The sequence below is a fragment of the Castor canadensis genome, chromosome 1 (genome assembly GCF_047511655.1).
Source record: "Castor canadensis chromosome 1, mCasCan1.hap1v2, whole genome shotgun sequence".
NCBI classification, from domain to species: Eukaryota; Metazoa; Chordata; class Mammalia; order Rodentia; family Castoridae; genus Castor; species Castor canadensis.
The window spans coordinates 8451453-8473213 of NC_133386.1; the positions used below are offsets into that span (position 1 = coordinate 8451453).

Genomic DNA, 21761 nt, shown 5'->3' on the forward strand with positions numbered 1-21761 from the left:
CCTGGACTGAGGCCAGTCCTTCCAGTGGCACAAACCAGTGAGACTTTGGTTACTTGACAAAAAACTTCTTGCCTGGGCTGGAAGCACCACTGTTTATTATGAGCCCACTCCCTGTTTTGAAGGTCTAGTGGCTGTAATCTCTACAGGAGAAATAAAAGGTGAGGACGGTCTACAGGCCAGGTGAGGAATCAGCATCCTGGTAATAGAAAGTTGAAATGCCACACAGTGACTTTGACTTACTTTTAAGTATTCTTAGAAACAGCATGGACTATCCTAAGTGCCAGACAGCTGAGGCTCAGAACCTGCCAGCACAGCTTTCAGTATGTTTGTCTAGTGGATATGATCCTGGGGGACAGTCATTAAAGTCATATATCCCATGAACTCTGTCTCTAATAATAATAATAATAATAATAATAATAATAATAAAAGGACCAGCCTGAACACGAGGAAAAAAATACCATGAGAATCCTAAAGCCTAACCCAGGGACTACTGGGGGTGACTGCACAGAGCATGCAGCTCTGGGACAAGCTGCCTTTTCATCTCCATGACATGCAAAATGAGGAAATGAGCTTCAGCTGCAGCTGAAAGGCTTTAGGGTTAAGTAAGAAGAATTTCCTGTCTGTGTTCCTCTCCACCTCCCCGATGCAAGGCTGTCTCTGAATGGAGACAGATGGTGAGGTGCTCCAGACAGAAGCAGCAGCCAACGGGCGTCTGCTGCACTAGACTCAAGGCTATTCTGCCAGGTACCAAATGGCAAAATGATATTTGGGTGATCTTTCAGATGCCCAGCCATTGCCAGGCTAGACATTCCTGTGCCATGCTCCCATGAGACGTCTACTGGTGTGCTTGGGAATGGAATATAAGGACTTTGGTCTAGCTCCAGACTCCAGGTCTTATCCAAGTGGCCCCTGGAGGCCATTTTGGTTGAAGGTCAAATGTGGATCCCAGCTGCTCAAGGATAGATTGTTAGTTCTCACACCTCTCCAAGGCCTGCCCTTGGCAGTTCTTCAGCTTCCAGAGACAGACCTCAGGAATGTCTCCTGGGCAGGGCTGATGAAGGTCCATAGGAAGCCTGAGGCAAAGCTAAGTCCTCAAGGGCAACCTGAACAACATCTTCAGAGTCCATTCTTCAGAGTGGACAGGGCACAATTCCTTGTCTACTCAGGCGTCTCTAACTTGGATGCCTAAAAGGACAAATGAGGTGCTGTCATGAAGTGCACGCATGCCTTCTGCAGGCACAGTTTAGTTTCAGGGACCTGTGGACAAAACGGAATCTATGCCCCAGATTGGCAGGTGTTTTATGTTTTTTATTGTTTTTCTTAAGAATCTAGAAATCCTGATTTCTGTGTGGAAAATCTCAATTATATGTTAATTGTCAGGTGATTCCACTTTTAAAAAACACTAAGTAGGAAAACAATCCCACGCAATCAGCTAGCTGGACTTGGTCCATTGCTGGCCAGTCAGTCTCCATCTCTACCTTGACCCCTGGAGAAATCCCTCAGTTGCTGATCCAGAAAACCCTCCCCTCACGTCCTTGTCAATCCAGAGACTTCTCTGTGAAACTGGGCCCACAAGGAAAGTGTGTGCATGCTGATGAAAGAGAAAGGCTGGAAAGGAACACGCACCATCCCAGCCCCTGATAAAAGGAGGTGCAGCTCTGCCCAAGGAGCCACATCCCACTCCAGAGAACTGAAGCTGCGAGACTTGACTAGTGCCCCAAGAGGTGACGAAGACCCAGGCCAGGGTGGGTTTGGGGAGGGATGTACAGGATGCTACCCAGGCTTAGTGACTGGCTAAACTGATGACTTGCCCAGGTCTGTTTCCGGCCTAATCATTCCAGACCAATGTTCCCTGAACAACACTAAAGCCCCACGTGAGCTTCAGCTGGAACTCAGGACCTTCCTGCTAATACCTTGATCCAGACAGCACCACCCCAAGCATCCTGTAACTCACTGCAGGTAAATCGATGGTAGCATGGATGAAAACAGGCTTCCTCGGAAGGGAGCTCTGTCCAGGGCCATTGCTCAGAATAGAGAAGGAAAGTTCAGGGGCAGTTAGTAAAATCAATCCATAATGTCACAATTAATGGAGAATTTGTGCTTAGAAAAACTGGGATTCAAAACAGTAACTGAATCTTTCTGGATTCAAAGTGTTGCCTCTGTTACTTTGTTTCCTTGTTGTGCTTCAATTTTTTAAGTGCTATATAGTTACTTCACCAAGATCTCCAGGTAAGAAAAGAGAGAAAGGAAGATAGGTGGGGGGTAGAGGAGGGAATGAAGAGGGTAAGACACAGACAGATTTTTAGAGCACTACTAATCTGGGAAGAATCAAAGGAAGAATTTTCTGCTGCTTGGCACACCTACTTTGAATTTGCTCCATTGTATTTGGAACCTGACTGCCTTTAGTCACATAGACTTCACCACTGGGAGCTGGCACAGAGTTGGCATTTAATAACTATTAGATGAGTGAATGAATTCTTTAAGTCTGATTTACAGGCAAATCACCATATAGAAAGAAAGGACAGCTGATAAACATGCAACATTCTCTTCACCAAAACAGCTACTGTGACACAATCACTTCAGATCCTGAGGCTAAAACCCACAGTACAATGTTGACTGGTAGAACCACATTGTTTCTGAGGCAATTGCCAAAGCAATGGGGCAAGAAAAACAAAAGCTATTTATTCTTTGGTTTTTCTACCAAGTACTTCCTGAAGAAAATTAACAAAAAGTTGGTTTGATGGGACTTAAAAACAAAGTCTGAAATGTAGATTTGAGTTAGCTTTTGGACGTAAAAAATCCTGCTCATATTGTGCTGCCTGATTCACTGACTCATAGAACAATCCCCTATTCCTTAAATAGTAAACAATACCTTTGGACTAGCAATAGAAAGGGCCTATTGTTTCTCCCACACCAATGAATAACAAATCACACATCAACTTCATTTCACCTGAAAAGTATATGAAATGGCTTTTTCCTGAATTTGAGGCATGGGGTATAAATTTGTTTATTATGAACATTTGAAGTTGAGAAAATAGATAAACAGGTCAGAAAGAAGACATCAGTTTTATTGCTGACAAAGTTGAATCAGAGAGCATGGCTCTCGTGAGCTCCCACCACCGTGCTTCCTACTTCCCCACCTCCCCTCCCAGTTCTGGACCATTAGATGAAAGCAGAAGGGATGCTGAGCCTGCTGCTTCCCCTCATTCCCCTCATTTAGCCAACTCCAAAGCCAAGGTGACCTAGAGGCTAAAACCCCACTCCTGACCTATCCTTCCAACCTCGTTTTGCCCACCTTATGCTGTACCCAAGAGGCCATCAGAGTTTAATCAAAGAGGTGACATGACAGCATAAAAATATGCTGAAAATATAGTGCCAGCAATGGCAAAATGTTCTAACTTTCATATAAACCCTTCCATCACAAGATAGATTCCGAGGGACATCTAAAGCCCAGAAGTGAAGACTCCTTTGTCTTCTAGCTTACAATCCAAAGAAATTAGAATCTAAATTTCTTTCCTCTGCTGCTTCTTATTCTGTTTGGCCTGGGTCAGAGGTGATTCATTCAAACACCCAGTTCAGGGCAGGGCTTCATCAGCAGCCATAGCTTGTGCCATCTTTCATTGAGACTGATACCCACCCTTCAGGATGTCCTAAAGTAAGAATAGCAGGCTCCCCAGCCTCCTGCTGGCCTCGATTCTCAGAGTCTAAGACCCTGAAAGCTCCATCAGGCATAGATCCCAAATGAACTGAGTAGTGGAGCACACTGTTCCCATCCATCCTGAAAAACCTCCCCAGTTCTGGTAACAGACTGAGGCCACATGACCCCATCAAACAAGCCCAGGAGACCTCACTGGACTTGTCCTAACCAGAGATGCTTCCAGAGGCTGGGAAAGGGATCTGGGACTTGAGACCATCTCTTGCAGCTGCACACAGAAGGAGCTGGAGATGAAGACGGTACTTGAGTGATGTTCAGAGTCTGCTATGGTTAGATATAGCCTGCGTGTGTCACCCAAAGATTCATGTGCTGGAAGCCTGGTCTGCAGTGTGGCAGGGTAGGATGTGGTAGAACCTTTAAGAGGTAGAGTCTGGTGGGAGGTGATTAGGCCATTGGGCATCACCTTCAGAAGAGATCTACGTAGGAATTGTTAGAGAATGTAGCTCCTGGTCAGTTCTCTCAAGAGTGAGTTAGTGTTGGTGAAGTGGCTCAAGTGGTAGAGCACCTACTTAGCAAATGTGAAACCCTGAGTTCAAATCCCAGTACCACCACCACCAAAAAAAAAAAAAAGAGTGTGTTGTTATAAAGTGAGAACATCTCATATGTTTGGTGGGTTCCTTTTCCATTCATATGCCCTGTTGCAATAAAGCCAAAGGGGCCCTTGCTAGAGGCCAAAGGGATGGGACCACCAGTCTCCAAAACTGTGAGCTAAATAAACCTCTTTTCTTTATAAAACATTCAACCTTAGGTATTCTGTTATAGCAACAGAAAACTACAGAGCCCTGGATCAGAAGCATCTCTAAGGCCAGCTCAGTCCCTGCCTTTCCCATGGCACAACTCCAAAAGACAATGAATTCTAAAATTTGAGTTCAAATTGAGTTTTTGCCATTTGCATTCAGACCCTGAATGCACTAGAACATGCCCCATCAAGATCTTCCATGAAAGTTAAAAATAAGCTCTTGAAGTCACCCAGCAGTCAGGACATTTGGTCAAAAAAGCTGCCAATGCAAAACTACCCAAAGCAATGAAGGCAGACACCAGCCAGCAGCAGCCACCATGCCCAGCTGGGCACTGAATGGTGTGAGGAACAGGTGGGGACAAGCTGGCTACAATGTATCCTCCCAGAGGAACATGCAAGGCTTTTGAAATAGACCAGTCCCTTAAACCCCAGCCCCTCCCCAGAGAGCTCTCTAATGCCCTGAAACCTTCATGTTTACAGAAGTCTGCCTACTTCATCTTTGTCTGAAATTCAAGTTTACTTTCACTGGAAACCACCAAATGCTTCCCAGACTTCAAAATGACGAAAACACATATCTCTGTGTAACCACAAGTTTGACCAGAAATCCAACAAAAAGCCAGGAAAGGTTAGGAGATATTAAAGTCACAGTACAGTTTGGGAGGTTGGGGGGATGGGATAAATGTGATGTACAACTTTGAGATTATTATTGGAGAGGAAACGTGGAAAAACTCAGCCACCACCCACATATGCACACAGTGGAATATTCAGAAACATACAAATGGCTGATAATACGTGAGCAAAACATTGCAAGACTAACTGAATTTTAAATAATTTTTCAAATAGATGTTGGAATTATATTTCCCAAAATAATTATGAGCTCCCTGCCCCTGCCAAAGGGGGGAGGGGAAACCTGAGAGTGAGGTTGTTTTGTGACTTTGTGACATAAAACTAGACCTAGTCACATTTACAGATGGCTGACTGAATCCCGTCCCACTCCCTGGAGGCTGGTCTCGGGGGGACTCAGTGTGAGTATTAAAACAATACCCTGACTCCTCTTCTGGCATTTCCCAACACGCACAGGGCTCCATAAAAGTGTTTTCTGCCCTTGGCCTTGGTTCTTTAGCCCTCAACTCCCAGTCTCTGGAGTCTGTACTTACAAACCACAGGGAGATGAAAGAGTTTTATACACAAAACCTCTGAACCCACCATGGAGAAGCCACACAGGACTGTCATCAGATCAGAGAGAAACGTCAAGACAAGCAGATGTCCCAGGTCCTCTGTGAGGTCAAGGGCAGCCTAGGAAACAGACCAGGACTGTGCCGACTCCATCCCTGGTTCACATTCCTCAGAACTGAACCCATTTTTCATAGAAAGCTAACTTACTGGTTCTACCCCCAGCCCTAAAAGTGCCTGTTTCATTTACCCATTGAGGTGCCATGCAAGTTGAGTGAGGAGCTAGAGGCACAGAACGACCTGAGCTGCCCCTGGTAGGTGGCCACAGCAGCCCCATTGCTGGCTGCCATCAGCACTCCCTGGTGAGCACGGAAGCCTGTTGGACTCCTGTGCTCACTTCTCCAGCCACCTCAGTAAACCTGAATTTTCTGCCCCTTGTGTACTTTTCAGCACCTCCCCCACACACCCAGTGCTGGAAATCAAACCACTTAGCTGCATGTCTAGCTATTTTCCATGTCTTTAATAACACCAAAACATCGTTTTATTCAGACTGGAAGGCCAAGTCCCCATGCAAACGTGCCAATGTGCTCCAGAGGCTCTGGCTGAGCTCCAAATACAATTATGAATTACATTTTTAATTCTTCACTGCAAAGAAGCCAAATGGTGAAGCTACCCAAATCTCAAAACGGACACCACCCACCAATCTCTAAACAGAGTCTGTCAGAGCCCCTTTCTATCCCGTTCTGATGTCAGTGCTGTCCCCCATCACCTACCTCCATGGTCAGAGCATCTGCCTCCCCTTCAGATGGGCTCTCATTGCCCCAGGGGTTATGCCTCTATGGATAAAGTTTGCCTAGAATGTTCTGTATTTGTATGGAGGAAAACTGGAGTGAAGGAAAAGAACACTGACTAGCATACTGTGTGACCCATTCCTCCCTCTCATTGTCTTACTATTTGTCTCTCCCTCCCCTGCTCCTCTGTAAGTTGGGAGGATCTACAAAGCAGAAGAGCACAGAACTGAGACAATAAAATGAAACAGCAAGAGATAAAACCAAAATCAAATCCTCAAGTCCAAAGGAACTGACTATGGTTTCCCCAAAGGAGACTCTTAAAATGAGTCTGCCTCCTCCTAAGGATGCTTTCTGAGATGCTTGCAGTTGGGTTTTTATTAGTTCCATTCAAGTTCAGTTTCCCAACTAATTTATAACAGTTTAGCAGCTTGTATGGAATCCAGAAACTGCCATGGCACATGCTGTGAATGGGCCATGCCAAGGCCATCCCTAGCTTCCTTTCTGTCCCTTGCCTTCCTCTACTGTTCAGGTTGGGATACTAAGTATGCAAATGGTTACAACTCTCAGCTTCCCTCGCAGCTAGGAGAAGCACATGAGTGAAGCTGCCCACTGACAAGAAGGACTGCTGCCACTTCCAGGAAGATGTTTAAAGAGGTCATAATATGCTTGTGGCCTTCTGTAGCTTCCTCCCTTTTTCCCCCTCCTGGGATGTCAATGTGATTCCTGGAGATGCAGCAGCCATCTTGAAACTTAAGGTGACAAGCCTGGGAATGATGACACCATCAGCAATGGCAAAGTGAAAATGTGGAATAATCCAGGGTCTTGCCAACCTTGTTAACCCCCTGGGACAGTCTTGGTCTCTCTGTTCCCAAGTCTACAAACGAGGGAGATAAACAACTTCCTTACTTGCTTAGCTACTGATAATCAAATATGGTGCTATCAACAGCCCAAATCCATCACCATGCTGTGATTTCAGCATTCATAAAATCCACTAATTTCTCCTGATTTCTAAATGAGAACTGCTTTGCTTTAACTTTCATTTCTTTCTGTTTGTTGTTTGTAAGGGGTCTGCTCTGGGAACTTAATTTCAACAATGACAACACTTTATTTGTCAGAATGCCATCGACTTGAGTCAGTACATCTGTCCCAACAGTGCTGTGGCCGGAAAGTAGAGTGAATTTAACCAGCAGAGCTGGCAAATTTTGATCATTAGGATATAAGGTTTTAAAACTCTTGGCCATTTTATTTAAAAACCAATGTAAGCAAAAGCCACTGTTCCAGGAAAAAAAGAAAGATTTTCCCCAACTACACCACCAGCTTTCCAAAATAGTTTAGAGATGAATTGGAGTGATTCTGTGGGTGTATTTCCTTATAACAACCATAAGAAAATGAGGGGCCATAAAGAGCAAATGCCTGGGACTGGGAAGGGACACAGGACTTAAGCTTCTGATGACAGTATCAGAGACCCAATCAGAAACCAGTACTTTCCAGGTTTCCCTGGGATTTTTTTGCACATTCTTCAAATTCAATTCACAGCCAAGAAATAGTTTTTTAAAGAATTGCCTTTGTTTTTTGGTCCAGCTTCCACTCAGCTACTATGAACTGCTTGATATGCCAGCTCCCCCCCAAAAAAACAAAAAAAAAACTCCCTGAAAATGCACTCCTTTTCCCAAAATGTGAAAGTCATTGTCTAGCTATGGTAAACACTTGTGTGTTCTGTCCTCAGATCACCACTCGTCTAACCTAGGAAGTTCCCCGAAAAATGCCCTTAGAAGAGAGGCCAGGCTAAGGTCATGGGAGGAGGAAGAAGCAGAACAAATGAGACACATGTGACCAGAAGCCCACTGCCACAAGGACCCCATGACAACCAGGTTTCTAACGAATCATTTTAACATATTTCAGGTAATCAATCATTCAATGATATGCTTGGGCATAGGCAAATAATGACAAAAGCATGTGTGTCTCCCTCCTTACTAATTCTGCACCTAATTACACTCTATACTCTAGAACTCCTCAAATTGAGTCTTAGAGAGCTCAGTGACTTGCCCAAGGGCATGCAGCTAGTGAGGGCTAGTGATCAAACTCAGGTCTATGAACCCTAGGACATACTGTCTCTACTACCCTTTGTTGCTTCTCAGCTGCAATTGTAACCAAAAGCAATAAATGTCAGCCCGGAGACCAAAGACATAGAATGGAAAGCCATCAGTAACAACTGAATTCATTTGGGATACATGAGTTCAGTGCACAGAATGAGATCTTGTGAACATATAGAAGATTCCATGCTACCAGATTGTCAGTTCTTTGACCTCAACTTGCTCTACTTCCAACCACAGCTGAGCACTTCTCCTGGAAGTCCCTCTTCTCTTGTCTTTCCTGACCACATGGTTTCCTGGTTCCTAGGCGCCATACTCCCTAGTTTCTCTTCCACGCCATTGGCCACTACCCCTTGGTCCTCTTCGTCAGAGCTCTAAATGTTAAGTGTGCTTCTGAGCCCCACCTCTGGTCTTCCTTCTTCTCTACTGTACTCCTTCTGACTTCTTTCCCTAAGTTAGCATATCTGTTCCCATGATTACAAATTCCATCCATATGCTGATGGATCCTGCATTCATAACTCCAACCCTGAGTAAGAAGTATGTCCAACTGTCTACTTCATATCTCTAGGAGGACCCAAAGAACTGAGATAACTGAGGAATGACTAGAGGAAGAGGAAGCACTGTAAATCTACAGTATTAGTGACAAGAAGAACAAGGGAACAAGAGGAACAGGACAAGGAGATGTCCATCAATGTCAAGTCACAAAGGCTAAGAAGAACCCATTTTCTTCCTCTTCTAATGAAACTGTCCAACACTTCAAGGCCTCCAAAAAGAAGCAAATGTGCCACCAGAGTTTCTCTCTGCAAATATCAAACTTGATTGGTTTTTTGTCTACAAATGGAACTAAGCTACCCTTCCTACTTCATAGGATTGATGCCAGGATAAACTATGAAAGAAAATCATAAAACATTCAACAAGTATGAGACTTCAGTATGAGGAAAAGGAGCCACAGGACAGCTGAAAACATGACTCAAAACCACACGGAAAATGGCCTGCCTGGTTCCCGTTGTCTTGGTTCTCATCAGTTCTCCCTCATCATAGCAGCAGATGGCCAGGCTCCTTGTTTACCTCAATCATGGGAAAGAGACTTTGAATTAGAATTTTTAAATCTGTAAAGTTAAGGAAATTTATATAATCTGACTCAACATCCCCTGTTCAATCTTCCCATAATTGTGGACCAAATGGTCTTCAACACTGCCTGTGACTGGGCAGTTAAACCCAGTCAAGTTCGGACATGTGTTTCCCACCTTCTAAGGTAAAGGAACCATGAATGTGTTATTCAACTGAATGACATAGAGTTCCTAAGGAAGGTACTGTCCAGGGAATAGAAGCAAATTAAATCAGGGATTAATAAGGAAGACAATGGTCTGCAATCTATTGAGAGAAGCACGTGGAAAGAAGAGAAAGGTATCAGATATTTAATGTTGGCTAAGGGCTACTAATGATAAGTAAGTTCAGGCCCCAGAGAAGTTGGGAAAGGAAGTCCTCCCAAAGCTACAATAATCAGAGGAAAAACTATGGCATTCATGGATTTCAAGAAAATTCTTTACTGAAGATTAGAGATTTTCTCCATTTGTGGAAGTGCTGGGCCACTACAGTCCACAGCTCAAATTCTAACAAGGCAATTATCCACACCCTCCTGTGACCTTACCCTAGCCTATCCTTTAGCTCCCCAAATGCTCTGAAATTGTTTCCTGTAATGAAAATGCATTACAATTTCAGAGCACCAATGGACCCCATGGAACTCATGAATCCCCAAGCCAAAACCCTCATTCTCTATGTGCACCCTATTCAATGACATTCTATACCTTATCTTCCAGATCTCTTCCTCTGTAGGTGTTAGCGTTTAAAGTGTGGCCATGGTGCAGCTGTGAAAATTGTGCCAGCCCAAGGACTGGAACCCTTGGGTGTGGTGTGCTCCCGTATCTGCAAGTACTTACATAGATTCTGAGAGCTATGAACCACAAGAAGATGCTTCAGCTCTCCCCTAGTCTATCAGAAATCAGCAGAAGGAAATTGTGGGACAGGATATAAAATGGTATTTAAAAGCAGAGCAGGCGAGCACATGTGTTGAGGACAAAAAGCACATCGAGGCACCCCATAAAGAACATGACTTCAGTGTGTTCTTCTCTCTGACCCTTGGCCCAGGGACATTGTGTGGCAGAACAAGGCTGTCTCATTTCATCACCTAGAAGTGATATATCCAGAGAAGCCATTAAAGTCCATCGGACCTTGCAATTCTTTATGCATCAGTGTAAAGTAGAAACATGTCAGTTAGAAAGCATTACACAGCCATACATCACTGTACTTAGCACATTCAGTTGTCATTACTGACTGCCACTTCAGTCTCAACTTCTTTATTAGTGTCTTTGTAATCTGAGCTCCAAGCCCAGCACAGGGACTTACTCGTGCAAGATCTGAGTGAATTAAACATTTATTTAATCAGTGTGAACCTAGCCAGACTTGATCTGAGAATCAGCCCACTTGGATGTCCACAGGCCTTTGAAACTCGGGACTGACCCTTCACACACAAAAGGCAACTTGTAATTCAAGTCTTCCCAACTGCGGTCAGTGTTGATAGTTGCGTGAACTCTTGTGCCTACTGGAAATGAATCATGTTGGTAGGTATACCATATGCTGTGGTTTACTGTGCACCCACCCACAAAAAAAAAAAAAATATGCTCACATCCTGATCTTGTAAATGTGACCTTACTCATTAGGGTCTTTGCAGATGTAACCAAGCCAGAGGGGTGTAGGTTTGGCCATAACCCAGTATAACCAGTGTCCTTATAAGAAGAGGATAAAACACATGAAGGACACACCATGGTGCAGAGGCAACTTAGAATGACATATCGACAAGCCAAGGAATATACTAGAAGCTAGAAGAAGCAGGGAAAGGTCCTCTCTCAGAGCCATCAGAGAGCAACCAAGCCGCTCTAACAGATTTCACATTTCCAGCCTCCAAAACTGTAAGACAATAAATAAAGCCACCTAATCTGTAGCACTTTGGTACACAGGCCTAGGAAACGAGTGCCCCACTGAAAACAGTGTCCCTCACTCCAGCTGCAGATGGACTTCCTACAAAAGCATCCCCTCTCCATCACACCTGTATTGAACCCACACAGATGCAGGCAACAGTCCACACTCACTCCCTCTTATATCCTGTAGGCCAACATGCATGAATATCTGCAGTGTGTCATATGTAATTAATACCAAGAAGGCACATCCATTCAAAAACATTCACCAAGCATCTGAGCTCTGCAGGTGGCATTGGAAACACTGAGGGTCAGCAGTGAATAAAAGTAGCCCAATGTCCTGCCCTCCTGGAGGTTATATTCCAGCAAAGGAAGATGGCGATCTTCAAAAAGATCAGTAAAATACAACTATCAGGTGGTGATAAGGGCGCAGAGAAAAATAAGCCAAGCTAAGAAGTGGGAAGATGGGGGCTACGGATGCGATCTCACTGTTGAAGGGGGCAGTGGGTTAGGGAAGGGTCACATGAGAAGATGATACTGCAAAATGAGCCTGAACACGATGAGGGATCAATCCATAGGTTTTGGTGGAAAGTGGTCAAACAAAGGGAACAGCAAGGGCAAAGGTGGGAGCCCAGTGTATTAGGGGACCAGGAAGGAAACCAGACCGGAGCTGACAGGGAGGGAGGGAGTGGAATAGAAATGACCACATGCAACTGTAAAAACTCACTAGGGCTTCTGTTTGTATCTGAGGGTGCTGGAGAGCTACTGGGAGTGCTGTGATGTCATGCCTTGGGAGAATCATTGTGGTCGCTCTTCTGGGACCAGAATATAGGGGAAGAGGGCAGAAGCAGGGGAACCAGAGAAGAGATTGCTGCAATAATCCAGGCAGGATAAGTTGAGCAGGATGAAGTGGCAGCTCCCTGAGATGCCAAATTACACACCACAATTATCTCACTTCACACAAAACACCAGCAAGCTATCAGTGAGAATCACAGGAACAGGTAAAAATGAATATTTTGAGAAACAAGACTCTTACCAGTCTCTACTGCACAATTTCACTTATATACCTTTCTTGAAATGGCAAAATCGGAGTGGGACAGTAGGTGAGTGGTCGTTGAGGGGAGTGGAGGAAAGGAGACAAGTATGGCTATGGAAGAACAAACAGCAGGGCAACCCTTCCAATGTAGCTGCTTGTGTCTTGGCTGTGGTAGTCACAGAACCTGTGCATGGGATAAAACCATACAGAACACACACACACACACAACTTCTGAGATCAGAATAAGGTGAACAGATTGAACCAAGATCAGCTTTCTGCTTGGGATGTTAACTATACTCATGTGAGTTGTCACCTTTGGGACAGTGAGCACAGGGGACCTGGAACCCCTGCACTGCTTCTGACAGCAGCACAGGAATCTCTAGCTGCCTCAAAATAAAAATATTTTAAGAAGCGTTTTTGACGAAAATAGCTATAAAGCCTATAGGGAATTCCAGAACCTCTATTTTTTATCCAAAGGGGGAGGGGCACGCCAGAATCTGCAGTGGAGAAATAGCCTCCTATAGCGTCGTTGATAACAAAGCAGTCACACCAGCTGTCCTCAGTGACAGGCACACCTGAGCCTTGTCCGCCAGGTGTGATGCATCCTTGCATTCTTGCTGGCACCCACCCACTCTGGAAGGCTGAAGTGTCTCTGCAGGGGCTTTGATCTTATAAAAAACACCCTGAGAGGAAGGTGCAGCTTCCCTGTGAGTCTGTGCCATCCATCACTGACTGGAAGAACCCTCCCTGCCCCCCTCCATCCCTCCCACACCCCCCACTCCCACTCCCACCCCGCCAAGCAGCTCCCAGTAGGTGGCCTGCCCTGCCCTGCCCTGCCCTGTGGTTGGGGCTGCAGAGACTGTCCGTGAGACCTCATCACCAAACATCTTAGGAGCCAGGAGTGTGCTACTCACACTCGCAGAGGCCTCATATGATGCTACAGAGCTCCAGCCACAGCTGGGGTACCTTAGGGATTCACGGTCACACTTCCCCAAGCCAGCTCATGCTCACCTCCACTCCGTTTACAGACTTCGTAAAGACCAGACAAATCACACCCACTGATTTCCTCTTTAATCCAACTCCCAAATTACTCTCACAGGGATTTCTCTAGGAAATCTCACTGAATCTGCCCACAGACCCACCCCACACCCTAAAGCCCATCAGGACTTGCCTTAACTACAAATTCCACCAAATGCCAATAAGGGATGCATGAGTTTCATCGAACCCTGGGGTACTCTCTGACATGGAGTTGCTCTGGGATGCATAAGCCACTTCAGAACACGTGGAACAAAGACTCTTCAGGTGAGGAAGGATGACGGTGAAGACAGCAGTTGACTGTTGGCCTATACTGAAATGATGAAACCCCCAAAGCCCAATCAGTAGCAAATATAAAAGAAGCCTGGACACAAGGAACAGAAGCATCTGCTGCTCCTTCCAGCCTGAGCCCAGTGCCCCTTGCTGCGGGTGACTGTGTGGCCTCCCACTGAGCCAGGAACATGTTCTCTACACACCCCTGTTCACTAAGGTCAGACTCCAGGACCTTCCTGAGCTTCCTGCTGCCCACCCTCCTGCCCCAAGTGGCTCTTTGCCTGAGTCACCAGCCCAGCACCCTCAGGGTCCCTCACAAGCGCCTTCCCATGTGTAGAACCATCTGTCCCTCACCAGAACTGTCCTTCCCCACCTGCTTTCACTAAAGACTATGTCCTCTTCAAAACCCAGCTCAAGTACACTTTGACCTTCTAGTTGATTCACCCCCAAGGCACCTGTGCAACTTCTGGCCTACCGTGGATCACCTGTCCTGTGCTCCTCCCTCCCTCTGTCCCATCTGGGAATTCTGTACGTGTAATTGACTTAATAGCCTTGAATGTGACACAAATTGACATCTTCTGATTGAGTGGATAAATGAATGAATGATTACCCCTCAAATTCAGACTCCCCCCCTCAAAGTTAGAACTACCGTAATAAAGTCTCAGTCACTCCCCACCATTCTGCAGATAAGAAAACTGAGTCCAGAAGACATTTGGCCCTGCCCAAGTCACATGGCACAAATCAGTGGCTGGGTCAGGACTTTAAAAACTGGCTGAAGAGTTGGGACCATCCCCTGAAAACACAGGCCAACATTTAAATGACACGTTTCTGTAACACGCTCAAAGTACTTCAACACTATTAGTCTCACCACCTCCACACAGGACAGGGATTTGTCAACCCTTTAAGTCAGCAACTAACATTTCTCAGTACTGTCCCTTCATTCCATGGTCCCCAGTAAACAAACATGAGTCTTAGCACATGCTTCAGGTAAGCTTCTGTTTAAAACACAGTCCTGGCAGGTTTACAGCTGTGATTTTCTTCGCCAGGAGAGAGCATTTGAAAAGAACCGTGGTATTAAATGGAGAAGGGTTTACATAAAGACTTTGACACCCAGCCCTGGCCTCCAGGAGATGAAGGCAGGTTTTAGCAAGAACCACATGAAGGGTGCTTCCCATAGGAGTACCTTGTTTATAGCTACACACCAAATCTGTTTTGTAACAGGGACTGGGTTCACTGCCAATGCATTTTCAGTTAAGTTTTGCTCAAGTTCACTTAGATGTGTGGCATAATTGTTTCTCAACAGCCAGAAGCAAGGTTGCCAGGGTAGACTTAGAAGCGTGTCCTGAGGGAATCTGGGAATCCTCAAAGGCAAGCACGGGAAATGCCAGGCAGACAAGAGCCCAGGTAGCCTGCAGGGCCCCACTGTAGGACTTGGAAGGTCCCGGTCCTAATCCCAGGACAAGCCTGTACTAAATTATGGCCTTCAGGAAAACCAGTTAACCTTAACTGCTCAGAACTCACTTCCCATGGGAGGAAGAAGAGGACATCACCAAGTTCACAAGGTGACTAGGAAAATTAAATGGAATAACATGCAGGAAATATGAACTCCACAGTTCTTCAAACCACCAGTTATTATGAAAATGAAATTAAAACACCTAGGAACTCAAAAAGATGAAAATAGAATTATTTACTTTATTGATTACAATATGCCACAGTGGTATCATTTCCCACCCTGACAGGAGACCTCAACAGGAGAATGGATTTTCTCTTTTTCAATCATCACAAGTAGCTTTCAATTTATTTTGTTACACTTAAAAGTATCTTACACATTCTAATTATTATTGTAGTGTGATTATTATAATTAGAGTAATTGATACAAAAGCAAGTCTGGTGGGGGGAGAGAGACTGAGGGATTAATCTCAGGGCAGTTACCAAGATTACCACCCTCCTAGGTCCCTTCTCCTCCCCATTTTCCAGGGGCTGCAGCTTCGGCCTGGGCCTGCACAAGTATCAGGGGCACTCCAACAATTAACAGGCTACAGAGCCCAGCTTTATTTAGGTTTACGCTTAATTAATTTTTTAATTAATGTTTAATTAAAAATCGCTCATGTGCAATCATGTTGACTCTTGAGTGATTTATCCTTCCCAGCTTAATATCTGAAGGAAACACTCGTGAGTAGCAAACTTACAAAAAGGCAGCGCTAAGGGAAAAACAAAGCAGGTAAGTTCACGTTTGTGCAAATTTTCTTCTCTCTCTAAGGCCACGCGCTGTGGCTGGGCCTGAAGGATGGGGTCCAGCAGGCCGGGAGCGCCCTCTACGGGCTGCAGAGCGCAAGTGCGGGGAGCAAGCGTCCAGGAAGAAAGATGCTCAACCACAAAGGACGACTTTTAGAAGGAAGGAAACGAGGATGCTCGCTCATACAAACAACCAATACCTCCCTGATCCAAAATGCACTAATGTACATCTGCTATCTCTCCTAAATGATGTGGGTGCAACACCACACCATCCCCTCTACCCCGTTCTCCCTAGAGGCAACAACGCTTTCACTTTGCTGTCTATTCTGACGCCAATATTCTATGCTCTCCTAAGAAAACACATATGTAGGCACATTCTTTTCTCTCCTTTACTTTTGCAGACTAAAATGTTCACCACTGACTTTTCTAACTGAAATAAAAGTTCTGAAGACAGAGGTTGAGTAATAACTGTGGTCCTATAACCCACAAGCTTCCCAGTCTTCCTAAAATCCCTGGGGAACAATGAGGAGACGTCTGCTCCCTAATCCGCCTCCAGCAAACCAACCCGGGCTCTCTTGGAATGTTTGCTTCTAGACTCCCACCCTTCTTACCCCTGACGCAGGCAGAGTAATATTCACAAAGATGTCCCTGTCCTAGTCCCCAGAGCAGAGGAATGCAGGCACCTCCAGAGGCAAGAAAAGGCAAGGACGCCGCCTGTCCCCCAGATTCTCTAAAAGGAGCACAGTCCTTGATTTTAGAATAGGGAAACCCATTTTGGACTTCTGACCTCCAGAACTGTAAGATAATAAATTTATTTTGTTTTAAGCCTGAAGTTTGTGGCCATTTGTTACAGCAGCAATAGGAAACTGATACACTTCTTCATTCCCCATCCTTCTGTTTTCAGGGGATGGGCATTTGTGATCGAATTACAGATAATGAATGGTTTTAGTAGGATGCATTGATGATGACTTTCCAAGATCATGAATTGCCACTCTGCAATCCTATTGCAACATCTAATTCCACAGTAATGAATTTTTACACTCAGATGGTGAATAAAACAGGTCTTCCATCTGCTGGACTCCAAGGCACACGATAAAAAGAAAGGGTGCATTCACCACCTGCTTGCAAAGAAGACAGGAATAGAGGGAAAACCTGCAGAATGGGAGGGAAGCTGGGTCACAGAAAAGCTTCTAAGGACTTCTAAAGATGGAAGGATCCCCATTTGCTAGGTCCATCCTCCAGTGAAGACGGACTGCCCAGGGCCAGCAGTGGACCAATGAAGGTGAAAAGATGCAGACCTAGGCATTCTGACTTTTAACTTACCTTCTTCTGTGTATACCAGAAGTTCTCAATGAGCTTTTGTGGCTCTGGATTCCTTTTTACTATTAAATTTATGAAGATCCCACAGAGGTCATGTTTATTTGAATTTCTGTCTATCCTTACCTACTATACTAGAAATTAAGGTAAGAAAAGATTAAAATATGTGTTGGACTAGGGTGTAGCTCAGTGGTAGAGTGTTTTCCTAGCATGCTTAAGGCCATAGGCTCAATCCCCAGTACTGCAAGAAAAAAAGTAAAATAAAATATGTATTTGTTAATTCATTTGTAAAATAATGAGAAACCTTTACATGTTGGTATAGAAACATATTTTTAGGAAAAATAACTTTTTTAAAACAAGAAGAAAGAGTGACAAGAGCAGCACCGTTTTACATTAGAGCAAATCCTTTTAACAGAAGGTAGCTAGATCACTGCTCAGTTACATATCCAATCTGCTGTGAGATGTTATCTTGAAAATCTGCCCTTCCACAGATATGTAGTTGGAAAGGTATCTAACAGCCTCTTTGCATAACTTTGGAAAATCTTTGCTACTACACCAAAGCTCATCAAGAAGTTTAAAGGTCAATTGCACTGTAGAATCTGAAACCATGTAAAGAATTTTTCACATACTGTTCCACTAAAAGTCCATTATGCTTGGGCTGAGGATGTAGCTCAGTGGCAGAATGCTTGCATAGCAGGCACCAGGCAGAAATTAATCCATTAGTCATGCCCTTTAAATGAATATTTCACCTATGTAACACTGTGTAACACCATACACTGGGCATTTGACTTTCTTGGCTCACTTGATTAGGCAATGTTGTCATGTTTTATAACAATATTTTAAAATGACATTTCTCTCACCATTGATTTCATTAGAAAGGTTTCAAAGTACTGAGAGTTTTCAAGTTTTACTGGAGTGTAGATAACTTGGCAAACTCAAATTTCACTTGAAAACTCAAATTTTGTCACTGGCAGGAAATAGCAGTTATTTTACTGAAGCAGCAGGTTCCTTCTACTCGCTGTTGAGAAAATGTCTGCCCAGATATCCCAGCCAGTTTGTTTGTAGTCATTTTTTAAAGTAAATGTGCTATTCCATTTAAAAAGCAGGTAATGCAACTCACAAGTCAGTATCACACAAGTGGTTTTCTTTCGGGTACAGCTGAACTTGGGTAGCCAGCAGGATTGCTTTTTGTGCCCTTCCTATTTCTCTACACGGAATAGTAGAGAGCAATGCATTCAACGATAAATAAAATTAAGAATTTTACTCAAGTGACATCAAAGGCATTCTTAATTGAAACTGCCATATCTTTTGTATTTAACCTCAAAGGCCTGAAAGACTCAATGACTGCTAGTGCGTTACCTTGTCCCTGCTTTGACTCATGGTCAGGCACCAACAACGTCACCCACCAAGTTTTTGTACCTTCTGTACAAATGTTGATACAGGAGAAAGGCAAAGAGAATTCTAGTATTACTTTTAAAATAATTTTGACCTTGAGGATTCTCTGAAAGGGACTTTAAGCTTTAAAGAAGAAAATTAAAACCACCTGTAACAATCCCTGGATATCCACTATAATGTGTGCATGTCACCACATATCTTCAGAAAAATTTATCATATCAGACTAGCAAGTCCCATAATAATTTTAATGTGTGTGTTTTAATTGCCTGGGTTTCTGGGTTTATTAAGATTTTTCAGTGTGCACCGCAAATCACTTCCGCTGTAAAAGTCCCCCTGGAGCTATTGTGGTCTGCCACTATTAATGCGACATTGAGTAATTTCCTTACAGAGATTCTGGCCCCAGAGGTGGAGGGGTGGGGCTGACACAAGCAGCTTGCTGGATCCATGAATTAATTCAACCCAGGAGAGGGAGCAATCCCCTCCTGGCCTTGCTGTCAGACTCAGATCACAAGCCCAGAGCAGTGGTGCAGCCATGTATGGCAAGACAGACGGAAAGCCTTCCCAAGGAGCCACAAAATAATTTTTGTGCCCCATGATTTCTTCCCCATCCTGGGGAGCTCTCACAGGTTGACCAATCTGTTTCTTTCCTTCTTTATTTCATTCAAATGTGGTAGATACTCATTTTGAAATATGCTTGTCTCCTTCGTCCATTTCTAGCCTGGTCATTCTTTCACTGCAAAGCCCACGTCAACATAGTACAGAGCTAGTGCCAACAAGACTTCCAACTCCAACATTCCACAGCTCGGTGATTTACAGAGCACAAGGCAAAAGAAGGAGCAGTGCAAACACACAGGATTCCGGGACTCTCACAAACAACCCTGCCTTCCCACACACTCAAATGCAACCCACCGGGCAGGTGGCAGTGGCATCAAAAAGGAATAAAGCTGTGATCACCACACAGCTCACTTAATCATTGTTTCCAATTTCAGATTGTTTTCTGAAACAAAAACTCTTTCAATGCTCAGAAAATTTTAACTTAGAAAAATAAAAGCCACAGCCTGTAGGTGGGGAAGTTGCAAGACTTTAAAATGTTTTATTCTGTTGAGTACTGCACAAAATATGCAGTGAATGTTTTCTTAGATATCGCTAACAGGGAAAAAAGCCCCTACAGCTGGCATGACCTTTAATGACAAAGTGGCATTTGGAATCAGTACCTGGCATGATGTATCTGCCCAAAAGACACAAAGCAACACGACTCTATCTTTTCTCCCTTTATCTTTGTAATAAAAGAGCAATGCAGGCACTAAATAGTAGCCCTCGCTAGAATAGCATCTGAATTTTTATAACCTTACTGAGACTGAAAAGTACCAACAAAACTGTCTACTTCTTGGATTTCTGCAAATTGATGACAAATAAAAGCCAAACTGTTTCAAGTGTGAAAATGTATTCACAGGTGGTGGGAATGGAGGACACCAAGGACTTAGGGATGAAATACCACCGCCACCGCCACCCACCATCCCACCCCCACCCAAGAAACCTAAGAGCGCGCTGCATCTTCCAAAGATCATTGCTCCCAGAGAAAGCATCCACCCTGCTGCAGCCTTTCTCACTTCCCTCTCCCTCCTCCTCCCCAGCACGCGGGGCTCCAGCGGCTCCCTTAAGAGCGAGGCTCGTCCTGCAACGCAGAGGCATCCGAGGACTCTTGACCACTTTCCCCATCGCCCCAAGAGCGCAGCCCTGCCTCTCTGCCTCCCTCTGATCTCCGGACTGCCCCTTCCAGCAGCCACCTTGCCTCGAAACAGGTGAAATCGAGGAAAGATGGATACTCACCTATTTCTCCCCAGGGAAATTCTGGGTTAAAAAAACGGGGGGGAGCATCTCGCACCCCTACCTCTCCATAACTCCGAGAGTCGCTTTTCCTTCATTTCCTTCACTTTGCCTGAATCTCCCCCCGGGGCAGGTAGACACTCCAGGGTCCCCATCCTGTGCATTCGAAGACCCAGTGCAAAGCTCCGTAGTCTCCCAGGGTCAACCGCATCTCCGCGCGCAGAGCGCCCAGTGCCCAGACCCAGCGCGCCCTGACCCAAGCGACAAGGACGCACGGTTAGTGACACCACACGCAGCCAACACCAAGCGGGGCGGCGGTCCCCAGAGTGACAGAAGAGTGGACAGAGAATCCGAGAGCCGGATGGCCAGGCTTGGACGCGGAGCTTACCTGGGGTCCCCGCCAAGGAGGCGACGGGGATCAGCGCGGCCAGGAGCAGCAGCGCCGCCCAGGGCAGCGGGCGAGGCGCGCTCCGGGGCGCCCCGGCCTCGGGGGCCATCGGGAGCCCGGGATGCACGGGGGTCGAGCACGGGCGGCTGTCAGGGGGACGCTGGCCAGAGTCAGGGGAGCGGGAGGCACCGCCGTCGGGTCCGCGCCGACTTGCGTCTGATGTGCGCCCTCTGCGCGGTGCCAGCCGCGCGCCGACCCCCGGGAGATCGCTCCTGGCTGCGCACCGCACCGGCCGCCGCGCTCGCCACTGAGGCCGCCCGCCGCCCGCCGTGCCTTTTAGCCGCGCTCGGGCGCCCCCTGCCGGCACGCGGGGCGCAGGGGCCACCGAGGCGGGCGGGGCGCGGGGCTGAGCGGCCCCGGGAGTCCCAGAACCCGACTTGGCAGTTGTGAAAACTCGGTGTCTCTGCGCCCGGCCAAGTGACCAGGAAAGTTCCTCCTCTTGTTTAGCTCGCTGTGGCCCGGGAAGTAGGCCATCGCCTCCGATCGCTGCCAAGTCCACTAACGCGCTCTGACCCCTTAAAGACCTCTGATTTCAACTTCAGGACCCTGGGCTAGGAGGACCCTTCACCTCCATCTGCACATGGCAGGCATTTTAGGGCAAGCAGCCAGCGCGCGCAGGAGAGGGGTTTTAATGTCTTAGACATTGTTGCTCCTGGCTGTCATTCTGTAGAGCTTATGATACTAGTTTAAAAGGAAGCAGTTTTTAAGT

At 45.7% G+C, this 21761-nt stretch overlaps 1 protein-coding gene across 5 annotated transcripts in view; it reads right to left on the reverse strand.

Annotated features, from left to right (window-relative positions):
* The window catches only part of Fndc1 (fibronectin type III domain containing 1), an 89384-nt gene extending 68106 nt beyond the window's left edge, over positions 1-21278 (reverse strand). For all 5 annotated transcript variants that reach the window (XM_074071194.1, XM_074071176.1, XM_074071184.1 and 2 more), the window contains exon 1: positions 20993-21278. In XM_074071194.1, coding sequence (XP_073927295.1) covers positions 20993-21101 — 109 coding nt within the window. In that variant the 5' untranslated portion in view covers positions 21102-21278. The remainder of the gene's footprint in view (positions 1-20992) is intronic.
* Between the last annotated feature and the right edge of the window lie 483 nt (positions 21279-21761).